General features: G+C 44.7%; 1 protein-coding gene across 1 annotated transcript; it reads right to left on the bottom strand.

Moving 5' to 3' along the window:
* Positions 1-253: 253 nt before the first annotated feature.
* On the bottom strand, positions 254-15,000 carry CALML5 (calmodulin like 5). The gene is made up of 3 exons (XM_039345790.1): positions 14,566-15,000; positions 8,181-8,410; positions 254-1,270 (listed from the first exon to the last, which is right to left on the bottom strand). Exons 1-3 carry the CDS (start codon positions 14,998-15,000, stop codon positions 631-633), a joined length of 1,305 nt encoding a protein of 434 aa, XP_039201724.1. The 3' UTR covers positions 254-630.
* Between the last annotated feature and the right edge of the window lie 622 nt (positions 15,001-15,622).

The following is a 15,622-nucleotide window of genomic DNA, read 5'->3' as shown; positions in this document are numbered from 1 at the left end:
CTCTTTCTCTCTCTCTTTCTCTCCCTCTCTCTCTCCTCTCTCTATATATTTCTCTTCTCTCTCTCTAACCCCTCTCTCTTTCTCTTCTCTCTCCCTCTCTCTCTCTTCTCTCTCCCTCTCTCTCTCTTCTCTCTCCCTCTCTCTCTCTTCTCTCTCTCCCTCTCTCTCTCTTCTCTCTCTCCCTCTCTATTTCTTCTCTCTCTCCTCTCTCTCTCTCCCTCTCTAATAAAGGAGGAAAGAGAACTCATTAGGATAAGAGCAATTAGACTTTTATTTGATTTGCTAGAGTTAAGTTACTGAGCAAGAGCAACTGGGGATAATTTTCTGCAGAAATCTCCCTGTATATCCATATCTCGTTTCTCTACAAGACTACAAGTCGAGAACATCTTTTGATCCCCAAAAATGCCATACACTTCTTGGAAGCAGAGAAAAAAATCAACAAACACCCACAGCTGAAGTTCAGTTTGCATCCCCAAGTCTGATTTAGGTTCTCTCCATCGATCACGTCCCACCAAAACTGACTGTCCTAGCTGTCCTCACCAGGCCACATTACGTAGGCTGCATATGACCCAAAGTCCTAAATTACTTTGAGTTTTGGAGGCGAAGATCTCCATGGCTTGGTCACCTTCTTCACTTGCTGTTCATGATCCTCAGGAATTCCTCATAATTGAACTGCCCATCTCCATCCAGGTCTACCACCTTCAACATCTCCTCGACTTCTTCGTTGGACAACTTCTCCCCGAGGTTGGTCATGATGTACCTCAGCTCCGCAGCGCAGATGTAACCGTTCCCATCCTTGTCAAATACCTGGAAAGCTTTCCGGATCTCCTCACAATCTCGGTTCTTGACTTCCTTTTCCATCAGGTTCAAGAACTCGGGGAAGTCAATGGTGCCGTTTTTGTCAGCTTCCAGCTTCTGGACGATCTCCCGCAGCTCAGCTTCGGTGGGGTTTTGCCCTAAGGACCTCATGACGGTTCCAAGTTCCCTAGTGGTGATGGTCCCATCTCCATTCCGGTCAAAGAGCATGAAGGCTTCCTTGAACTCTGCAATTTCTTGTTCCATCAGAGAAGTCATGGTGTCTTCTACTGTCCCACCAATTCGCCGATCACCTTCTGCGGTTAGTTGCTCTCCTCGACGGTGAAGAAATGTTTCTCTTCTCTTGCAAAGAGTTGGCCCATAGGTAGGGTTGTTCCTATTGGCTGGTTTCCAGAGATGTTCTGGCATCTTGCAACAAGACGACAACACCCCGGCCTTGATTCCATTGGAGCAAAGTCAACTGTGGAGCTCTTCTGCTGAAAGGTCCACACCCTTTTCGTTAGGAACCTGTTAATCTGGTCTGGGCCAGGCCTGAAAGAGGTTAACAATTTCTGGGTCTCATCCCACGTCTTTATGGGACTGGAGCTGCTGCTGGTTTTCAGTGACAAGCTTCCAACCGATGTTCTGGAGAACATCAGATTGGGGAGAACGATGGTAACTGATCATGAGGCACTCCAGTTGCCTCTCTGCAGCCCTGGCTTAGCCTGTTCATGCACAAGTCACAGTCACTCAAGAATGAATGTTTAGTTTTGTTTGCTGCTAGGCAAGATAGCAATAGGAATAGCACATAGATACCACTTCACAGGGCTTTACAGCCCTCTCTAAGCAGTTTACAGAGTCAGCCTGTTCCCCCCCAACAATCTGGGTCCTCATTTAACTGACCTTGGAAGGATGGAAGGTGGAGTAAGTTAAGTAAGGATCGAACTGCTGGCAGTGGGCAGAGTTTGCCTGCAATACTGCATTCTAACCACCACGCCACCACCTTCCTTCCTTCCTTCCTTCCTTCCTTCCTTCCTTCCTTCCTTCCTTCCTTCCTTCCTTCCTTCCTTCCTTCCTCTCTCCCTCCCTCCCCTTCTTTCCTTAGATGATGATAATAATAATAGTAATAATAATAATAATAATAATAATAATAATAATAATAATAATAAACTTTATCTACCAAGGCAAATAGGTGGGCGTGGAATGCTACAAGTACATCAGATGGTTGAAGAAGAAAAAATGGCTTTGGAAGAATATCTGAAGAACAAGGATGAAGATGCACTGAAATTAGTATATCAGGAAGGCTTACTAACTACTGGAGAGACCAAACTGGCCTACAAGAAAGACCAAATGAAGAACAGAATAGAGGCATGGGAAGACAAAGCACTACATGGCCAATACATTACAAAAATAGCTGGGAAAGCAGATAATAATAAAACCTGGCAATGGCTAAGAGCAGGAAAATTGAAGAAAGAGACCGAGGGACTAATTCTGGCTGCACAAGACCAAGCCTTAAGGACAAATGCATACAAAGTCAAAATTGAGAAGACAGCAAAGACAGTAAGTGCCGCCTAAGCAAAGAAGCTGAAGAAACAGTGGACCACTTGGTAAGCTGTTGCAAGAAGATTGCACAGACTGATTACAAGCAGCGGCATGACAAAGTATCAACAATGGTGCATTGGAAGATCTGCAAAAAATATCATTTGCCTGTAAGCAAAAACTGGTGGGATCATAAATAGAGAAAGTCATAGAAAATGATAAAATTAAACTGCTCTGGGACTTCAGAATTCAAATAGACAAGCACTTGCAACATAACACCCCAGACTTAACAATTGTCGATAAGAAAGACAAAAAAGTCTGGATAGTGGACGTGGCAGTGCCTGGAGACAGCAGAATAGACGAGAAAGAACTGGAGAAGATAACAAAATACAAAGACCTACAAATAGAAATAGAAAGACTGAGGCAAAGGCAAGCAAGGGTGGTACCAATAGTCATAGGTGCCTTGGGTGCAATCCCAAAACAACTGGAGCACCACTTGAACACCATCATTGGCATTGACAAATTTGCTATTAGTCAATTGCAAAAGGCGGCCTTACTAGGAACTGCTTCCATCCTGCGACGATATCTGTAATACCATCAAACATCCACATCTGCTATCCCAGGTCCTGGGTAAGGACTCGATAGGTAGACAAAATGCCAAATCCAGTCTGAACATCTGGCTGACTGTGCAATGATCCATAATAATAATAATGTTGGAAGGGACCTTGGAGGTCATCTAGTCCAACCCCCTGCTGAGGCAGGAAACCCTATACCATTTCAGACAAATGGCTGTCCAGTCTCTTCTTAAAAACTTCCAGTGTTGGAGCATTCACCGCTTCTGGAGGCAGGCTATTCCACTGGTTAATTGTTCTAACTGTCAGGAAGTTTCTCCTTAGTTCTAAGTTGCTTCTCTCCTTGGTGAGTTTCCATCCATTGCTTCTTGTCCTGCCTTCAGGGGCTTTGGAGAATCGCTTGACTCCCTCTTCTTTGGGGCAGCCCCTGAGATAGCGGAAGACTGCTGTCATGCCCTTAGCCTTATATACCGCTTCACAGTGCTTTACGGCCAAGCGGTTTACAGAGTCAGCCTCTTGCCCTCAACAATCTGGGTCCTTGTTTTACTGACCTCGGAAGACTATTAGACACGTCTGTCCCCTTGAATGGTTTATAAAAATAGGAAAGACAGGGTAAAATAAATAAAACGAAATACATACAAATAATGGCTGCAGACAAGGTGAAGGCAGAAATGGCTCTCGGATGTGGGAATGGTTTGGGAATGCCGATGCGGCAACATGGAAGATCCGTTAAGTAGAGGCCCTGCTGCAGGAATTTGCCACAACTTGTGGCAGTTAATCCCACGCCTCGAACACGTGCCGAGTGCAATATTACTCTTTAATTTAGGATTGTCTTTTAGTTGAGTCAAACTATTTAATGAGCCAAGAATGCTTGCAGGAAAATAAGTGCGCTTCTCTCTCTCTCTCTCTCTCTCTTTTTTTTTTTTTCCTAATCTGGTGAAGAATTTTATTGCCTCCTTCCATTCCGTCCTTCTTACTGGTCTACGAAGTCTCACCGAAACCCTTTCATCTCAAAGACGAGGTGAAAAATTCATATATATGTAAATAAGCCAGGGGTGAAGAAGATGAGGCCTTGGCCAGACCTAAAGATGAGATGAAGGTTTAATTGATTAAGGAATGGACTCCCTTTATCAGATTAAGCTGGGTTAATTTGAATCCTGACTGTCATTGTGGGGCCGGGCATTGTGCGGGCGTACAATTTTCACATCGAGTGCAAACCCAACAGACACATTATTACACCCCAATGGAACCAGCTTAGAATTCACCCTGAACAAGGCCAGAAAAACAAACGACTTTAGTTAACTTTAGTTAAGTGTGTTGTGCACACCCATCTGGTGTTAAGCTCCACAGCAGAGATCCCCAAAAGCTAATACAATTCTTGGTGGTATAGCCAGAGGCACAGAAACAAAATCATGTACTGCTTTATAAAGCCTTTGTAAGGCCACCCCTGGAATGTCGCATCCAGTTTTGCTCAACACATTACAAAAAAGATGTTGAGTCTTTGGAAAAAGTGCAGAGAAGAGCAACTAGGATGATTAAAGGCCTGGAAACTAAAACATAGGAAGAACGGCTGCAGGATTTGGGTTTGGCCAATCTAGAGAAAAGAAGGACTAGGGGTGACATGATAGCATTCTTCCAGTATTTGAGGGGCTCCCCCAAAAAAGAGGGGTTCATATTATTCTCCAAAGCCCCAGAGGGCAGGAGAAGAAACGATGGATGGAAACACCTAGGAGAGAAGCAACCTGGAATTAAGGAGAAACTTCCTAACAGTGAGGACAATTAACTAGTGGAGCAGCCTGCCTCCAGAAGATGTGAATGCTCCATCCCTGGAAGTTTTAAAGAAGAGACTGGATGACCACCTGTCTGGAATGGTATAGGGTCTCCTGCTTGAGCAGGGAGCTGGACTAGAAGACCTCCAAAGTCCCTTCCAGCTCCAGTCTGATTCTGAGTCTGTTGGAAGAACTTGCAAGATGGAATACAACCCGAGTCCTGCCTGTTCAGCTGATTTTTTTTTAAAAAAAGAAAAGCAAAACGTGCAAGAGAAAAAGTACACATTTATTTCACACCTGAGGGCTAGGAGATTATCATCCCCAAGCAAAGCTAAGTAGGGATGTTTCCAGAGGCTTCGTTTCAGCACAGATCCTGTTTTGCTTCCAAGAATTGCAGATAAAAGTTCTTCTGTTCTCGGGTTGCAAAGAAAACTTTTTAAGCTGAGGAAGGATCTCTGGGTTTTGGTGGGGTGAAGATGCAGGTGGAGACAAGGTGGTGGAAAGTCCCATGAAGCGACAAGCCAGGACTCGCTTCCAACTGAGTTCTTGGCGACGCTGTGGAGAAAAACAAAGAAAAGAAGCGGTAAGCTAGAACGGATGAGAAGCTCCCAGCGACTTTATTTGGGGGAAAATACAAGTAGTTCTGTACAACAACGGAGCCCACACATCACAACAATGATGCAGGGAAGACTATGGAACACCTGGAGTCAGCCCTACGTGGTGTGAAACATGAGCACGCCCTATGTGTGATCCAGCAACTCGGTCTCAATACGAGGTGGGTTGGCACCTTCACAGATCTCCTTGGACTGAAGCCATCCAGTGTTGCCCTGCCTTTCTCTCACTCAACACACCAGACAGACACAAATCCGACTGATGGCGCGTCCTGTTAAGTCTTGACTTGTTTTACGATGTTTTCATGCATCAACCACAAGTAGCCAGGAGTCTGCAAGCGCTTGGTCATAAAGGAGTTGGTTTGCTTGTCTTTGTGCAGCGAGTGACTCACATTGCACACCCCGAAAGCACCTCCTTCTTTACTACAGGCAAGATCAACGCAGTCGGACACACAGATACAACGTCCCCCAACTCAGGACTTCTGGACTGGGGTCTCTCTCATAACAGATTGATCACAGTTGGTGATCTCAACTACCAGCTACTCAGTGGTCTAAGTCCCCAGACATAACTAATTTTGGCCCTTGATTTTGACCATACTAAAGACTTCTTCTCACCACACACACCCATACACACCCAAAAATTAATTTAATACTACGTTGAAGAGAGAAATCAGAAGATTATGCAAGCGATGAGGCCGAAAGCAATCAAGAAGGGAAGCTGTGAGCACGTGGTCAAAGTCCCACCTATTTACACCTAGACCATCATTTTGATTTTTTTTAAATACTTCCCACTCCTCCCTTCCCGGTTGGGAGACATTCCAGAATTACATAAATTAATTGCAGATCGTCCTTACGACTGGTACGACCACCGTGGAGCCCCAAATTTACGTCGCTAAGCGAGACATTGGACAAGCGAGTTTTGTTCCATTTTACAACTTTTCCTTACTCCTATTGTAAAGTGCACCTCGACGCAGTTTTTCAATTCGTAACATGGTTGTTAAGTGAATCCAGCTTCCCCCCGGATTGTCGGAAGGTCGCAAAAGAGGATCACGTGACCCGGGACACTGTGACCGTCATCAATGTGAACCAGTTGCCGAGCATCTGAATTTTAATCCCGTGAGCACAGGGATACTGGAACGGTCATAAGTGTGGAAAACGGTCATAATTCCCTTTTTTCAGTGCCGTCGTAACTTTGAACGGTCACTAAATGAACTGTTGTAAGTCAAGGACTACCTGTGCATAAAATGACATCAAATAAAATTCAGCTCCCAAAGTTACATAAAAACAAAAGTGTTGCTTCTTGTTCCTGAGGTTACAACTGTGCCAACCGTATGGAAAACTCTCAAAACATTCTCCCCAAATCCGGAAAAATAAAATATAATAATCCCAGCCCTATCTCTGCGGAGAACCCTTCCTAATCAATTCAGCTCTTAAGCCACCATGGAGCCTCCATAAAAGCTTAGATGTGGCTTAGACGGGGCTTCTTTGTATCCACAACTGATCAAAATCTATTCTATTGTAAGTCCAAGGAAGAATGCCAGACATGAGTGCAGATTTGGTTTCCTTTTATTGAAGTGCTTCAGCAAAAGGGGTCCCGGCCAGCAAAATGCCAGGACCCAGAACGAAGAATTAAGACAGCCTTATGCCAGAGGCCCACAACCTGCGGTCCGCAGCCCACTACCGGGCTGTGGCTTGCTGACCGCTTGGCTGCGGGACAGGCTGACCAGTGCACACATGTGTGTGCACACTCACCCCCATTCATGCTAGTGCCACGAAAACAGGGCGCCGCACCTATGCAAGCGGAGCTCCGCGCGGTGCTAAAACCGGGTACAGTGCAAAAACAGGGAGCGGTGCAGTGAAATTGAGCTGCTGCTAGCGCCCGTGCAGCAAAAACAAGGCGGTGCTAGCGAGTGTGACCTTTCAAAGTTACAACAGCACTGAGAAAAGTGACTTAGGACCACTTTTCACAGTTACGACCTTTGCAGCATCCCCCGGGGTCACGTGATCAACATTCAGACCAGCTTAGCAACCGGTTCACCTTTATGACGGTCGCAGTGTCCCGGGCTCATGTGATCCTCTTTTGTGACCTTTTGACCAGCAACGGGAAAGCCGGATTCACTTAACAACTGGCTTACTAACTGCAGTGATCCACTTAACAACTGTGGCAAGAAAAGTTGTAAAAGGGAGCAAAACTCCACCTAATAAAAATATCTCACTAAACAACAGAAATTTTGGGCTCAATTGTGGTCGTAAGCTGAGGACTACTTGTATGTCTGGAATGCAGAAGAATAGTATAGAATAGAATAGAATAGAATAGGAATAATGAAGAATAGAGTAGAATAAGAGAATAGAATAAGAGAATAGAATAGAATAGAATAGAATAGAATAGAATAGAATAGAATAGAATAGAATAGAATAGAATAGAATAGAATAGAATAGAACAGAACAGAATGGAATGGAATGGACTAAACTAGACTGGACTAAACTAGACTAGACTAGACTAGACTGGACTGGACTGGACTGGACTGGACTGGACTAGACTAGACTAGACTGGACTGGACTGCACTGGACTGAACTGGACTGAACTGGACTGAACTGGACTAGACTAGACTGCACTGGACTGGACTGCACTCAACTGGACTGGACTAGATTGGACTGGACTAGACTAGACTAGACAGAACAGAACAGAACAGAATCTGGAAGGGATCATGGAGGCGTTCTAGTCCAGCAGGAGAAATAGAAAAAAGAGAAAAAAGAGGGAAAAAGAACGGAGAAAGAAAGAAGCAAAGAAACCAGAAGGCTTAGCCCAAACCACAATGCATCCTACAAACGTTGCCATTGGTTCTCCCCTGTTTTCCTCACCGTACCAAGAGAAGATCTGGTGTCTCCTTCACGATGCCTCCTTCTTTGCCAACATCTTCACAAACTCGTCAAAGGTGACCTTCCCGTCTTCATCCAGGTCGACGTCCTTCAGCATATCCTCCACCTTCTCGTCAGTGAAGTTCTCCTGAAGGTGGAGGAGAACATACTCCAGGGATCGCAGGACGTTCCCCAACTCCTCCTTGGAGATGACTCCGTTGCCGTCCTCATCAAAGTGGGAGAAGGCCTCCTTGAAGATGCCAATCTGTGCTTCGCTGAACTCATGGAACATGGTGCCGATCACTTTGCGCCCAACGCTGTGTGCCTCTCCTCAAGAAAATGCACACTCTGGGTTTCCTCTGGCGAGACAGGAAAATCTGGTGTGAGTTATGAGGAGACAAGGGACCCACAAGTCCAGCAGTCTCCACCCTGCTTGTGGTTTCAGGCCTAGACTTGGGACTTAGGAACCTGCTGGAATGCTACCTTGCCACAAGGAAAGATGGATTGTGGTTGGGTTGGTTGAGGTAGGAGGTATCCCACAATCCATTGCAACCTCAAGCATGGGTGGAAGGTAGGGATGGCTTACTTTTCATTGCATAACAAGCCTGGATTTGTGGCACCAGAAGAAGGCTATTGTAGTCTTCAGGAAGCCAACGCTGTAAGAATAGAATAGAATAGAATAGAATAGAATAGAATAGAATAGAATAGAATAGAATAGAATAGAATAGAATAGAATATATGGAATAGAATAGAATAGAATAGAATAGAATAGAATAGAATAGAATAGAATAGAATAGAATAGACCTCCAACTAGATGACCTCCAAGGTCCCTTCCAACTTTACTACTATTACTATTACTAGAATAGAAATATGGAATAGAATAGAAATATAGATAGAAATATAAAATAGAATAGAATAGAATAGAATAGAATAGAATAGAATAGAATAGAATAGAATAGAATAGAATAGAATAGAATAGAATAGAGCTGGAAGGGACCTTGGAGGTCTTCTAGTCCAGCCCTCCGCTCAAGCAGGAGAACCTACACCATCTCAGACAGGTGATTGTCTAGTATAATAATAATAATAATAATAATAATAATTATGATGATGTTGGAAGGGACCTGGGAGGTCATCTAGTCCAACCCCCTGCTCAGGCAGGAAACCTTATATCTTCTTAAAGATCTGCAGTGATGGGGCGCCAACGATCTAATGACCTTCAAATAGCTCCTTCTTTTACATATATTTCATAATTTTGATTAAAAAATTGCAATTACAAAAATGAAATCTATGACAGGTAGTCCTCAGTCCGCAACTGAGCCCCAACGTTTATGTCGCTAAGCGAGACATTTGTTAACTGAGTTTTGCCCCATTTGTACAACCTTTCTCGACACAGTGGCTAAGTGAATCACTAGAGCGGTTCAGTTACTCGCACGGTTGTTAAGTGAATCGGGCTCCCTCCCATTGGCTTTATTTATCAGAAGGTCATAAAAGAGGATCACGGGACCCCCCCCCGGGGACACCGCAACTGTCACGAATACATGCCAGTGGCCCAGCATCCAGATTTTGATCACGTGACCGTGGAGATTCTGCAACGGTCGCTAAGTGTGAAAAACGGTCCTAGGTCCCTTTTTTTCAGAGCTTTCATAACTTCCAACAGTCACTAAATAGACTGTTGTAAGTCGAGAACTACCTGTACGCACCAGAAAGAAAAACAATGCAAAAAAGAAAAGCAGAAAAGAGAAAAGAATATATTTTATTTATTTACCAAATTGAGAAAGACTACCCAGAAAGAAAAGAGAGAAACATAACAAACGGACTTCTCCCTTCATCGCAAGTATAAACAATTTCGACAACTTCTCTTAAAATACAACAAATGATTTATTCTTCTTCTATATCCCATCTCCTTTTTGCAAAGTCAATCTTTACAGCCTGGTCATTTCAATCCCTCTGCCAGCAAAAATCCATTAAGGCAGGGGTCCCCAATCCCCGTGTCTGTGGACCGGTACTGGGCCGTGGCACGCCAGCAAAAGGTCCACACAAACAAGCAAAGCCCCATCCGCGGGATGCAGGCAGCACAGAAACCCACAACATTCCAGTTCGTGGAAAAATTGTTCTCCACGGAACCAGTCCCTGGTACCCAAGAGGTTGTGGACCTCTGCATTAAAGCTCAGCACGCGATAAAAACCTATCTATTTTAACCTGGGTCAAATAAACCCACTCTATATTCCTTTCTGCACTTCTAACCATTTGGATTTCAGATACCTTCCAGCAATACCCCTTCTCTTCAGTTCTTTGGTTGAGGGTAAGTAAGCTCCTCGCGGGAAGGTCATCCCTTGTAATGACTTACTCCTGGGAGTTTGTAATTAATATCCCACTGAAGCGGAACAACAATATGGAAATTGAGATTCCAAATTGAGCTGTGGGCATAAATTGTGCTGAGGCGCTGAGAATTATTCCCGACGGATGAGTGATTAAGGGAATGGGGAAAGAAGATGTTTGAAAAGATAATGGCTCTCTTTTGGGAGTCTTTAGGCAGAAACTGGATTGACCCCTGTCAGGGATGGCATAGGAGTTAATTGCCCTCATTAAGCAGTGATGCTGCCTGAGGAATTCTGGGAGTTGAAGGCCACACGCCTTAAAAGTTGCCAAGGCTGAGAAGCACTGGAGTTCAATCTTGAAGTGTGGATAGGTTTGTGGAACTGGAATAGAGGTATATTATGACTACGCCTCATTTTACGACGTGGAATTGAGGCTGGAATGGCAGCCATAAGTCGTAGCACTCTTTAAGTGGATCACCAGGCGACTATGCCCATTTTATGATCCTTTTTGCAAGGGTGGTTAAGCAAATCCATTTTACTTAAATGGGTATATTTTTTGCTGGAAACATGAAAAATTGTGTGATCACCGCAAAGGGATGTGAGCTGGTTGCCAAGGTCCCAAAATGTGATTGTGTGATCACACGGGGGTGGGGGGGGATTGTAAGAAGCTCTGGTGAAGTCCGTCATAACTTTGAATGGTCACTAAATGAGCCGTCATTTAGCAAGGACCATCTGTAAACAGGATTGTAAGAAGCTCTGGTGAAGTCCGTCATAACTTTGAATGGTCGTTAAATGACCCATCATTAAGCAAGGACCATCTGTAATTGTCGCGCCGCCTAATACTTGAATGGAGCTTCCATGTCCAAAAGCAGTTTACCTCTCTGTTTCTGAAGCTAAGAGTAAGCAACATCTGGATCCATCATCATGGGAGTTCTTTTTAGAGGCAATTGACTAGTCCAGGGGTAGGCAACCTTGGCTCTTTTATGACTCGTGGACTTCAACTCCCAGAATTCCTGAGCCAGCCATGCTGAGGGGAAAGGGAGAGGTTTCCAAGCTGAGCCAGGCTGGCCCAGGAATTCTGGGAGTTGAAGTCCACCAGTCATAAAAGAGCCAAGGTTGCCTACCCCTGGTCTAGGAGGCTCATCGCTTAGAACAGGAGGACTTAGGACAGGGGTAGGCAACCTGGGCTCTTTTATGACTTGTGGACTTCAACTCCCAGAATTCCTGAGCCAGCCATGCTGAGGGGAAAGGGAGAGGTTTCCAAGCTGACCCATGCCGGCTCAGGAATTCTGGGAGTTGAAGTCCACAAGTCATGAGGGGGCCATAGTTCCCTCATGCTGGCTGAGGAATTCTGGGAGTTGAAGTCCACGAGTCATAAAAGAGCCAAGGTTGCCTATCTCTGGCCTAGGCCTAGGCCTCTTTGTGACTGGTGGACTTCAACTCCCAGAATTCCTGAGCCAGCATGAGGGAACTATGGCCCCCTCATGATTCGTGGACTTCAACTCCCAGAATCCCTGAGCCAGCATGGCTCAGCTTAGAAACCTCTCTCTTTCCCCTCAGCATGGCTGGCTCAGGAATTCTGGGAGTTGAAGTCCGCAAGTCATGAGGGGGCCATAGTTCCCCCGTGCTGGCTCAGGAATTCTGGGAATTGAAGTCCACGAGTCATAAAAGAGCCAAGGTTGCCTGCCCCTGGCACTAGTCACTAGAAAAATGCCAAATTCTGGACTGGATTGATCCTCACAGTTATATCTGTACTGCAGGTGTTAACTGGGATGTTGGGTTTAGTAACTGACCAGGATTCTGACCGAATGACGGGTTGTCCTCCTGTAACCTCTCCAATCTGCAGCCTTTGATTTTCCAACTGTCTTATTTTGACAGCCTTGAATTCTTTCCTTTTCAACAGCTGTCCTGATGTTATGGCTAAGCCACTTAAAGAAATGAACAATGATAAACTACGATCTCTGGTCCCGTAAAGATTCTACCTCCACCTGTTTGCACCTTGCTCCCTCCCTAGCCGCCGTTCTTAATTCTATTTTTATTTTTTAGCATTAATATTTATGATCTTAATGCCTCAATGTTCTATCTCCTTGTGTTTACTCTGTTGTGTTTTGTCTAGAGGTGGCTCTAGATGAAATGGGTGGCATATAAAATGAATGAATGAATAAATGAATAAATGAATGAATGAAAAGGTTGCAACAAAGATGGAGGCAGAAGTAAAAGAAGATGATTGTGTTTCGTTGAATATCCTCATTTCTCTTCCTCCAGGCATACTGGGAAGGAAAACGACCAGCAAGTAATAGCATATAAGTGAATAAATAAACGGATAGAACAGAATATTTCAGCACTGATGATGTTACTTAGTTGGGTAATGAAATGTCTGCAAGAAAACCACCAAGCTCAGAGAGCACTAAGGACCCCACAGTTCTCCTCCTCCTCCTCCCCCACATCCTCTACCACCACCACCACCTCCTCCTCCTCCTCCTCCTCCTCCTTCTTAACCACTGATGATGTTACATAGTTGGGTCATGAAACGTCTGCAAGAAAACCACCAAGCTCAGAGAGCACCAAGGACCCCACACAACAAATAAACGGAAGACGGAAAAATACTTGTGAAGCCTTATGTTTAATATTGGACATTTTCATTTGCAACACCTTCCTCACACACACACACACACACCTGCCAAAATCAACAATCATGTATCCATCAGATGATTTGAGAACACAACTTCGAAGTCATGCTGGCTGGGAATATGGAGATTGTTGGTTGCAAACTCTCTTGAAGGCATCAACAAAAGTCAGGTAGCCCGGATCCAGCTTTTAATTTAATCACACGAACATGACCATTTCCTGCATTTAAATGAAATGCGAAATCATGAGGTTACATCCCCCATTATTCTGACCTGGGAGAGTTATTTCTCACAGTCCGTAAAAAAAACCAACAACACAATGGAACAGAAAGAGACTTTTCTGCACACAAGAAAGGGATCTGGGCGGTCCAATATTTAGCAAATAATAGCATATGATGGTATAAGTTCTCCTGCTTGAGCAGGGGGTTGGATTAGATGACCTCTGAGGTCCCTGTGTTCTGTGTTCCAAGTCTAAGTATCGTTTCTCTGTCTAGGCAATGCTTTTGAATGTTGAAGGGGTGTGAAAGTTCAGCTCTCAGATCTAGCCAGCATGCTGTTGGGGTTGAGGTCCACACGTCTTAAAGTTGCCCGGATTCAGAAAAACCGAGCTAGGATTTGTTCCTGAAACACAGCAGTTGCTGGAATTCCTTCATTATATTGGAGGGAAAAAATCCTAATTTTTCTTCAATATGTATTATTGTTCTTTCTACCTTGTGAGCTTGACTAAATGCTTATAGTCCTGCCTCCTGTGTGAATTTTGAGATTACCCTACCCTTTCTCCACTCTGGCAAAACATTTTGAATATGAATCACACGGAGTTTGATAGATATTGGAAGTTTCTAACTTTAATGGAAGAATCCTGGCATTGTCCTGACTACGGAAGGGTTCCATGACCTGCTTCAAATTTGAAATGCTTCCGGTTCAAACCCTCTTTTGGAAAACAGTTTGCATTTATTTATTCAGCATATTTATATAGCCACCCGTCTCACAAACATGTGACTCCGGTAGCCTACGACACCACCACAACCGTTAAAAACTCCCTAATGATTTATAAACAGAAATAAGTTAAAATAAAGAGGTAAAGTAAATCAGTCAACAAAGCCGGGAAAGCTGGAGAACAACCATCACTTCACCTCATTATGATCACTTTTCAGAGTTCTCCCTGGGATCTTCAATGCTGGTCAAACAAACCCATGGTTTAAGGTTAAAAGAGGGGGAACGAGGGTGGGATCTACAGCAGAAAAGACGTGTCACTGCTGGGTCCCACCATCTGTTTCATAACAGAACCCTAGAGCCAGGGGTAGGCAACCTTGGCTCTTTCATGACTCGTGGACTTCAACTCCCAGACTCCCCTGGCTGGCTCAGGAATTCTGGGAGTGGAAGTCCACCAGTCATAAAAGAGCCAAGGTTGCCTACCCTTGCCCTAGACTAATCACCAACCTGGGAAGACACTGTACCTTACGTTACTTCTCCACCATTATTCGTGCAAATTCTTCATAGTTGACCTTCCCGTCTCCCTTTTTGTCCATCTCCTTGATCAACACCTTCACCTCTTCGTCTGTCAGCTTCTCACCCACGATGGTCAAGACGTGTCGCAGCTCTGCCGTGTTGACGTAGCCGTCTCCATTCCTATCGAAGACGCGGAAAGCTGCTCTGATTTCCTCCTCCGTGTCAGAATTCCCCATTCTCCTGGCCATCATGGACAGGAGTCTTGGGAAATCTGCCTTTCCCTTGTGGGCCTCTATCTCACCGATGATACTTTGTACCTCAGCTTCCGTGGGATTTTTCCCGAGGGATCTCATGACGGTCACCACCTCCTTGGAGGTGATCAGCCCGTCGCCATCTTGATCGAAGAGGGCGAAGGCATCTCTGAGTTCCCTAATTTCTTGCTTCGAGAGCCGGTTGGCCATGTTGCTTCTCTGATCCCACACCCACCTCCGTCGTTCTTCTCAAACACAACAAACACAACTCACGCTCCTTGAAGAAACAGGAAAAGCTAGTGCAGGACGGGGACGTGGTGAAGGAACGAGAAAGATGAGTCCTTGCCCTCAAGGCCTGGATGTCGGTCGGTTGGTTTGAGGAAACATCATGTAGGGAAGTAGGTAGAGGGTGCGCCGTGCTAAATTTTTAATTTTTTTCAACTTCAGCTCTGTCGACCAGAAAAAATGTGATTGTCAATGCTGTTAACATCGGATGTTTTTGCATTGACAACAGATGGAAGTGTAGCTATCTTTTATCTTTTGCTTTAAGAATTAGATGATGCTGCAAGGGCGGATGTGAACGAGAGTCCAGCTAGACATAACAACACTAAACCTAGCATGAGAAACAAGGTTATTGTAACCAGAGCTGATAAAGAATTGGTGGGCTGGAGAGCTGGAGAGGAGGTCCACGCTTCAAGTTAATTGGGGAATGTGATTTATGACTGTAAATTGGAGGAGGGAATTGTGCTTTGATACTATGTGCTCAGGGGAGGGGAATCCAGTTTTTGGCTTCGATTATGCGGTGCCGATATTATGCTACTCAAAATAAAGA

The sequence above is a fragment of the Crotalus tigris genome, unplaced genomic scaffold (assembly GCF_016545835.1).
Source record: "Crotalus tigris isolate CLP2741 ecotype Arizona unplaced genomic scaffold, ASM1654583v1 scf7180000017975.10810073628:1450386, whole genome shotgun sequence".
Taxonomy (NCBI): domain Eukaryota; kingdom Metazoa; phylum Chordata; class Lepidosauria; order Squamata; family Viperidae; genus Crotalus; species Crotalus tigris.
Note: the sequence above shows the minus strand (reverse complement) of the source record. Positions and strands in the feature narration are given on the sequence as shown.

Bases quoted from the DNA above. Each gene is read 5' to 3' on its own strand.
- CALML5 (XM_039345790.1), bottom strand. From the start codon at position 15,000: ATGGCCAACCGGCTCTCGAAGCAAGAAATTAGGGAACTCAGAGATGCC. The intron at 8,411-14,565 runs GTGGAGAAGTAA...AGCGAAGCACAG, and splicing joins AAGAATTTGCACGAATAATG to ATTGGCATCTTCAAGGAGGC. The intron at 1,271-8,180 runs GTGAAGGAGACA...CCACAGTTGACT, and splicing joins TTGGCAAAGAAGGAGGCATC to TTGCTCCAATGGAATCAAGG.